Raw genomic sequence first — 8674 nt, 5'->3', positions numbered from 1 at the left:
GCTCCGGTCATGGACGTGTGTTTTTGCAATACTCTTGCAGGGACAGCCTGGATGAGTGTTATTGCCAAACCGAGCGAGATTATTTCAAGATGGGAAGCAGATTCTCTCATCAAAAACTGACTGTCAAAACACACAGACTTGTTGTAGTAAATAAAAAGGTGGGAAAACTGATGACAAAAGAGCACATGTTGTTGTTGGTTAGTTACAAATGCCTGCTAAACACATGTAAATAAAGTTTTTTCTCCTCTGTCTTCAGTGAACGAGCCGCCGGCCTTCCACCGACCTCAAAGCGACCTGCGGACTTTTGCCGGGGAGAACTTTGTCTTCCAGTTTGCAGCATCAGACCCAGAGGGCTCGGCGCTCCTCTTCCAGCTGGAGGAGGGCCCAAAGGGGGCTGTCCTCTCCCCTGCCGGCCTCCTCATCTGGAGGGTCCCATCGCTTCCCGAGGAGGATGGACGGCAGTCGAGCAGCTCCTTCCGCTTCATGCTGTCAGACGAGTGCAACGCCCAGAGCACCTTCACCGTTGAGGTAGAGTTGAAGAGGGAAAGGAGAGGGAAGAAAACCTGAGAATATTAGGAGAGAAGGGAGGAAACAAAAAGTAGAAGTGGAAGAAAGGAGCAGATCTAATTTAAGCTGAATTATGAAAAGGCACGTAAATATGTGGGCTAAGAATTAGCGAGAAACAGTAATTCAGTCAGACCAGCAGCAAAAGTGTTACTGTGGAATTTTGACTTCACCTGACCACCACATTTCTTTTCTGCTCTCACAGTGATCACAGTGAATAGTGCAGGAAACAGTAGGCTTTATGGGAAATGTGGTCTTAATTTTAAGAGACATTAACACTCACAGTACTGTTGGCATATGTGAGAGGCTTAAGACTGTCTCCAGCAGGTACTTAGTAATTATCTAGATGTATCCCCACTAATGTTAAGATGTTAAATGTCTCTCTTTTCTGTTATACAGATTGATGTGGTGCTGTGTGGCTGTCAGAATGGAGGTACATGTGTGACAGACGTCAATTTCCCAGCTGGCAGTGGGAAGTACCTGTGTGTATGTCCTGAGGGTACGCAGGGCGCCTTCTGTGACGAGGACGTGGACGAATGTTTGTCAGCCCCGTGCACAGTGGGCAGGTGCGTTAACACAGCCAGCGGGTACAGGTGCGAGTGTCCGCCGGGGCTGAGAGGTAAGATTTTGATGAAATCTACTTTGATTCGCAGACAGTAGCGCAGGTTCTTTTCACTTACTGACTGGCTCCTCTGGTTCACAGGTGTAGATGATCAATCACAGTTATGGTTTCTGATCACAGACACAATTTACTGTGTGTTTTTTGCAGGTGTAACATGCCTGGAAGATATCAACGAGTGTGAAAGGAAGCCTTGTTTCCAGGGAGTCCAGTGCTTCAACAGCTTTGGCTCCTATGGGTGCGGCCCATGCCCTAAAGGCATGCTGGGAAATGGGACGACATGCACAGGTAAGCATGTGCATACTGTGCATATTTAAAGTGCTTTACTCTATGTGTGTAGCATGTTAATTATTACACTTAGCTGCTAAGAAAATTCTGCTGAGACGATATGCACATATCAAACAGCAGCAGATGTGTGCATCAGCAGCATCGTACTGTATCTTGTCAAAGTGCTCTTGAGCAAAGCACTGAATAACCTACCCAATCGCTTACCGCAAGTTGCTGTGAAGAAACAAACCTGCAAAGCATTGATTTTTTTACATGCCTCAAGAGGTGCTGAGTTACAGGTTTGCCGAATCTGGCGTCCAGTCATGAGATTCAACATCCAAAGACCATAAATCAGTCTGATCACTATACCATGTGAATAAAATGAGAACATTTTACTCTCCACAGGTTTCTAGGATGATAAAAAAATAGCATATTAGAATTACACTGTAAAAAATGTCTGTCTGAATATTTACTTTCATTTTCTGCCTTAAAATTGTTTCATGACAAATGAATGAGATATTTAACTCAGTTTCCAATACAAGTCAATTTTCAAGACTTTTACAAGATCACAGGGCATCATTATGCAATCGCTTGCATGTGTGTGTGCATGTGTGTGTTGTCCACTAATAATCTTACATAGCACTGTCCAATCAGCCTCTGTTTTTGTGCACATTCATGATTGTATGCTGAAAGACCTCTGTGAAATCTGCTCTGTTCTTTGAAATTGTGCAGCCATTCTGTAGAGTTCCAAGGTTTCATGGAATAACAAAAACATTTTTCAATTACCCAACACATCTTTATCACATATGATCATCTGATTGGGGCTCTGATGTTGATTCCAACATTCTTCACCATTATTTGGAAGCAACCCCCCCAAAAAATATAACTCTGCTGATGTGCTACAGTTAGTAAATTAGTCTGGATAAAAGCATCCTGAAGCTAACTGGGCAGAATGTGAAGGTGAATTTGTTCATCGCAGCCATGCATCTCAGACGAACGCTCAGCAGGGAGGTACTACTTGTGGTGAATTGAAACCAGACGGCTGATGGCAGCTGATACGGCTGCCTCCCTCCATGTGTTTCATTTTGCCTTGCAGTGACGGCTAACTGGAGTTAATGCAGACGCTGTGGGAGAAAAACCTGATTCCAGCTGAGCTCAATCGTTCATTTCTGTGTGCATGCATGTGTACGGATGTGAATTCATGCAGCTAACACATCAATAATAGTTGTTAACAATATTAAAACATCTGAGATAAAGAAAGGTGGTGGCTCCTTCTTTTGAAGGCCTTAAACTGCAGGAAGACGAAAAAGAAAAGCAAGAAAGAAAGACACAAGACTGTGTGATTTACAGACTTGTATAAATCAGGGCTAATTTGTAGCTTGTTAAAAGTTTGCTTTATCTGCATTTGGACCAAGTGTCAGTCAGTGGTTAGAGAGAAACTTGTCTTATTTGCAGACCAGGGTTCTGCCAGACTATTTTTGGATCTAAAGCTTTGAATTAAAGATTTAACCAGAGTTGGTGATTGTTGCAAGAGTAGAAAAATATAAGGTTTGAATGAATATGCCGGTTGATGGGCTGACAGTGGCTGGTTGGAAAATATTGGCCACACTTGTTGCAGACACAATTTTTATTAGGTCCAGGTTACTTTATATGTACCTGTGGGTAGATTTCTTTTAGCCTAAGGTGTTTTTAGGCTACTTTATGCAAACATTTAAAGGCTAACTATGAAGAGCTGAAAAGGGCTTTTGAAGTGCTCGCCAGATAAATACAGGATTTGTTTCTGCAGCTCTAAAATATTGACTAATTTCACATAAATGAATTGTTTCCGAGCAGCTTGGCGTCACAGGTGCATTTAAAGTTTGTAAAACATGGTTTTAAATCAAACCTTGGCTTAATAGCATTTGCAAATCATCTTCAGTGTTCACTTTTAGATCGGGACGATCTAGTTGAGGCTTTCTCGCAATTCCATTGTTGTTCTTTGAGTAATCAAAGAATTACAAAACCGGGCATCTGAGCAGGCTGGAAATCAAATCATGGTGTACGTTTCAAGACAGTATCATCCCTAATGGAAAAATTGGCTCACAGCAAAGCACACAGCAAAAAATACTGTCAGCAATATATTGTTTGTCATTTTTATGGAACTTTGTAAAAATAGACTCATAAGGACAGATCCTTGGATTTCCTTATACTCTTTATTTAACTGCTCGCTCTTCAGTCCTCTGTGCGACTTTGGTTTGATTTATTTGACCTCTAAGTGCGGGTCAATGCAAAAGATACACAATTTTGGAGTCATCAGGAGCTGCATCAGGTGGTACACTGTTAAGATACTAAATATTAAAACTTCTGAATGCGAAGCGAGCTGTGGTGATGGTTTTAATTTACACTTTTGTTCTTAAGCACCTTCTGTCAAAAGCACATGAATCAAGTCTAAATAAATTCAAATTCTAAGTCAAGACGAGGCCCAGAGGGAAGTTTCTATTACTCACAATCAAGTGTCTCAAACTGAATACAAGCAACAGAAACCCTAATTAGATTCAGTAAATCAAAAACCAAGGTAAGAACAGATATGTGTGATCCATGTGCCATTAACAACAACATTCAGTGTTTGTGAACTGAGGACACTAATTGTTGAAGTTTTGAAAGTGAAATTCTCTCTCATTCTTGTTAGATATACAACTTAAGGTGCTCAACAGTCCGGGGTCTCTGCTGTCATATTTTGTGCTTCATAATGTCAGTCTAGTACCTGTACTCTTTTACTATGAAGATTCAATTGAATACAAGTCGAAAAGAAATTTAGATTTAGTAGATCAGGCTAATGCAGGATAAATCAGACTCAGGTTGCAGTTATGGCTGAGGCCTGTCTGCAGTCTTTTGTCATCAATCACTGTTTCCCGCTACGCTTGTGGCTTGTAAATGTGATGATAGGCTGTGAGTGGTACTCATGCCTCACTGAGATCTTTACGCAAACTTGTTCCAGTCTTGTCTCTTGCTGGGTTTCTGTCTTGAGAAAAACAAACTTTTGAAACGTCCAGGCAACATTCCTTCACCTCTTTGCTGTTAGCTCATTGCAGTGTGGGTGATCTAGAAGCATCAGATTAAGGTATTACATGGTGACAAAATATAATGTATGTCTTTCTTTGCACTGCAGTTGTCAGGCCGGTCCCTATCTCTCCCACATCTGCTCCTCATACGACTGTCTACAAGATACCAGATGTTCTGCTGCAGCCACCCAAAGTAAAGACAGACACTTTCCGGAAGACCTCAAGTGGTAGCTCCCCGCAGACAAGAGCTGAGGTGGGCAAGGCAGTTCCGAGGTTTGATCCAATCCAATCAAGAACTCAGACCACCACTTGGAGGCGGATTCCAGGAACAAGCCATAACCCAGAACCCAAGAACATCACAGCAATTACACCAAAGACAGACGCTTTGAGAAAAACCCAAGGAATTAAACTCAACCCATCCACAACCAACACAGACACTTTGAAGAATAACTCAGGAATTACACCGACACAATTCAAGCCTGATTCGCCAAAAATCAGCAACACTATCAGCAAGACATCCACTGTTACTCAGCCTTTGGGAAATGGCAAACCAGCTTCAGGTAAACCCAACATTTCCAACAGTCTCTATCAACTGTATGTCTTTGTACAGAAAATAGATTTTTTTCTGTAATGAGGCCCCAGCTCTCTATCTGGGCAAGGAATGTCATACAATGCAAAAAAATAAGGAAAACTGTAGTAGGAGAGCTGGCAGGAATCCAATGCATAATGGTACAGGTTGCTGAAAAGACTTTATATTGCATGATAGCTCAATTTGAGGTCACGCTTTCAACCTCCACTTGTGGAGGGTTGGGTGGGTTGTGTTGTCACCAAAGCAGGATTTTATGGACAGGTTTTAAGGCAATATTGCTGGGCTGTTGGTGCCATAATAGGAACACTAATTGTTTGTTCTCATGGTAGGGCTGTCGCGATACGGATGTTTTTTTGGGCTGTGGTGAAAAAACATTTTCACATGGCATGGTGGTCTACTGCAACTGTCCAAATAATTATGTTTTATTTAAAATTATTGAAAGATATTCTTAGAAGGGCTGCAGAAGCTAATATTAGCGGTAAGTTGTCAACCTGACAGTAAATGTACAGTGTATCAGTTAATAAACCCTAGTTCGCAGTAGTGCCATAGTAGAAAAGAAGTTTCTTATGATGACTGACAATAGCTTGTGTGTCTCAGGATCTGGTCAGTCTTTGGCTGTGAATGTGTCAGCAACATGTGCCAGCAGGCCTTGCTTCCCTGGGGTTCAATGCATCAACCGCAGGCCGCCACATGTTGGCTACGTCTGTGGCCGCTGCCCACCCGGCCTTCATGGCAACGGACGCATCTGCATGAAGAACGCCAAGGAAGGTGAGGGATTTTTTTAACGCTCCTCTTAAGTTGAAACAACCAAAGATCTATGGAAGGGCCCAATGTTTGACAAAGTGACATCTGCATCAACATAAAAGAAAATATGAATGGAAAATAAAAGAATGCATGTATGAATGTCAACAACATTAAAAACATCAGTCAGTCTCCTAACACTGTGGGCACATTTAAAGATCTTTGATTTGTTCTTATGATGTTCTGGTTTCCCTGATTTTTTTTTAATGTGTTTTTCTTGGTTGAATGGAATGTCATTTATTACAGCAGATAAATCAGTTAAAGTGGTTAGACACTGTCTGGATGTAATAACCACCACTGGTGCTTTGAGTTTTGAGTCAGTGCCCAGCCGCAAAGTTTCAACAGAAGGTTGCTTAACGTTATTTTGTCATGAGGGGGATGAGGGTGGTAACAACTCAGAGGAGACCCTTTTATTCCAAGGTAAATCCCTTTACTGTGGATCATGTCTGTCTGGGACAAAGTGTTTATGCAGATGAGTCAGTCAGCCTCAAATAAGACATGAATCATTTAAATCAGTTTGAAAAAGCAAGGTTGTTCTGAAGAGTTCTACTAAAATAGTCTTAACCCTACTCGATCTCACTCCTCATGCCATAACCTAACCAACTCAGATGACCCAAACCAACAAAGGCAACAAGTACTAACCAGTCAGAGTCAGAGTAGGGTGGGTCATAATTTCACTGTCCTGGGAAAATCTTGAGGCTTGGGACAATGGGTCAATTTGTCTAAGGCATTGATGTCATCTCCTGTCTTTTCTCAGCATCCAATCACCTTCCTCAGCAGCAGACAGTAGCGAAGACCAGCCGATCCTCGCACGCAAGCATCAGCAAAGTCTCCCAACTCCACCTGCCCAACCTTCCCACCAGGCACGGTATCAAACACCTGTCCTTACCTGTCACCAGAGCGAACCGAGATAATACACCACGCCAGGCGCCCATCTCAGGGAGGGGAGGCGGGACAGGAAGGAGAGAGGCGGTCACAGTTTCAAGAGATATCCCGAGAACATCACTCAGCGCCCACCATGTGATTTCAAATACTTACATCACCCACCCAAGTGCCAACCTCAGATCTGATGCCAGAACATACGGCAGATCTACCACCACCTCCAGGGATCTAATGGTTCCCCCAGTGACGGTCTCCAAGGTGAGTTCACTATTTCTGTTGTGTGTGTGGGCCTGATGAAACCCATGAAAGCAGTCATAACTTGTCATGTGTAGACTAAAAATAAGGGTTCCAAGAAGGTTCTTCCCAAAGGGCTGAGGTTCTATCTAGAAGCATTTGCTTCTGATTAACCCTTTTTAACCCATTTAAACAAGAACTCATCAAGTGGTTCTACAGAGAAACTTTTACAAGGGTCTTACCCATCCAGGGAATTTTAAGAGTTTTATCAAGGGTTCAGCAGAGAACCCTTTTATAATTTAAGGCATAATCTCAAACCTACTCAGAGGTTTCTATCGAAAAACCTCAGTCTTCAAAAAAGGGTTTTTTACAAGCAAATGATTTTGGGAAGGACCTCACCCTCTAAGGAAGAACCCTTTTGGAACCTTTACTTCTAAGAGTGTAGTGAGCACCTTTATTTGTAAGCGAGTGAGTGGACATGAACCTCCAATCACCTTTCTTCTTTCATTCTATAATTATCTCCCAGCAGTCTGAAGGACCACTGACTGGTGCCACAGTTTCCAGGGTAACACCGCCCGCTCCTCACCTGTCTGTCAAAGGCACGCAGTCCAAACAGACGACCCTGCCCCAGCCCAACCATCTGGCCTCCACCCAGCCCAAACCCTGGACTGCTCCAAGACCTGCCCTTCCACTCACAGCGGCCCTCACCGCCCTGTCTTACTCGCTGTCGGAGTCGGAGTTCTCTGCTGACGGAGATGAGACTGAACCTGGATCTGAAGGCCCAGAAGTGTCACAGGTGGTCCCAGCATTGACCTTCACAACGCCGGGCAGGACCGTCTACAGCAGCTCCCTGCTGCAAAGAACTACCTCCATCCAGCCAGGGGACAGGAGTGGTACAACAGCAGACAAACATGTGACGACCTGCGCAGACCGTCCATGTTTTCCTGGTGTCCTGTGTGAGCCAGTGATGGATGGAGGTTTCCGCTGTGGGAGGTGTCCTGTAGGGTACATTGGAGATGGACGAGCCTGTCGAGGTAAGGCTCCATATATTCAGTACTGCCATAGGCCATGTCCACCAACACTGAACTGACCATGTACATCAATTATGACCTGGTTTGGAACCCTAAACCCAAAAATAGCAGGTTTTCCTTGGGAACCAGTGAGGGAGTATCATATTCTACAGGTTGTTGATCATTGTGAAACGCCCTCTGTTGGTGAGATCCTTGATTACAATGGTTCCACTCAAGGCTGGTGGAAATGTGAGCTGGTTTACTAGATAGCAGCAACTTTAGCTAGTTGTCTTTGACACTGGGCTACTCTAGAGGGCACTGATCATGTTGTATACACTACAGGAGCATCCAAGTGGGCACTGCACTTTTTCAGACATAGGGACACTAATTATTTAATGATTAATGGTTTGCAAATGACCACTCTGATCTTTGTGTCATATTCACAGGCTAGATACATAAATTAAACAGCTGTACAGAGGTTTGACAGCACTGTCCTGTCTGTTTTTCAGCTGTCTGCAGACACACATGTGGGAGGAACATGGAGTGTGCTGCACCCAACACCTGCCGCTGCAAACCAGGCTACACTGGACTCGATTGTCAGACAGGTACACAAATAAATGGCAAATTTAATAGATTTCATCTATTATTTAACTATGTATTTATTTGT

General features: G+C 43.3%; 1 protein-coding gene across 1 annotated transcript in view; it reads left to right on the top strand.

Annotated features, from left to right (window-relative positions):
• LOC146304519 (von Willebrand factor D and EGF domain-containing protein) overlaps positions 1-8674 on the top strand; it is a 37203-nt gene that overhangs the window by 21929 nt on the left and 6600 nt on the right. Inside the window, exons 17-24 of the mRNA XM_084713850.1 lie at positions 257-528; positions 964-1183; positions 1334-1471; positions 4599-5051; positions 5678-5848; positions 6639-7021; positions 7524-8031; positions 8517-8612. Coding sequence (XP_084569976.1) covers positions 257-528; positions 964-1183; positions 1334-1471; positions 4599-5051; positions 5678-5848; positions 6639-7021; positions 7524-8031; positions 8517-8612 — 2241 coding nt within the window. The remainder of the gene's footprint in view (positions 1-256; positions 529-963; positions 1184-1333; positions 1472-4598; positions 5052-5677; positions 5849-6638; positions 7022-7523; positions 8032-8516; positions 8613-8674) is intronic.

This window comes from Lutjanus erythropterus, chromosome 24 (assembly GCF_056507025.1).
Source record: "Lutjanus erythropterus isolate fLutEry1 chromosome 24, fLutEry1.hap2, whole genome shotgun sequence".
Taxonomy (NCBI): Eukaryota; Metazoa; Chordata; class Actinopteri; order Lutjaniformes; family Lutjanidae; genus Lutjanus; species Lutjanus erythropterus.
This window is presented reverse-complemented; position numbering and strand designations above follow the sequence as displayed.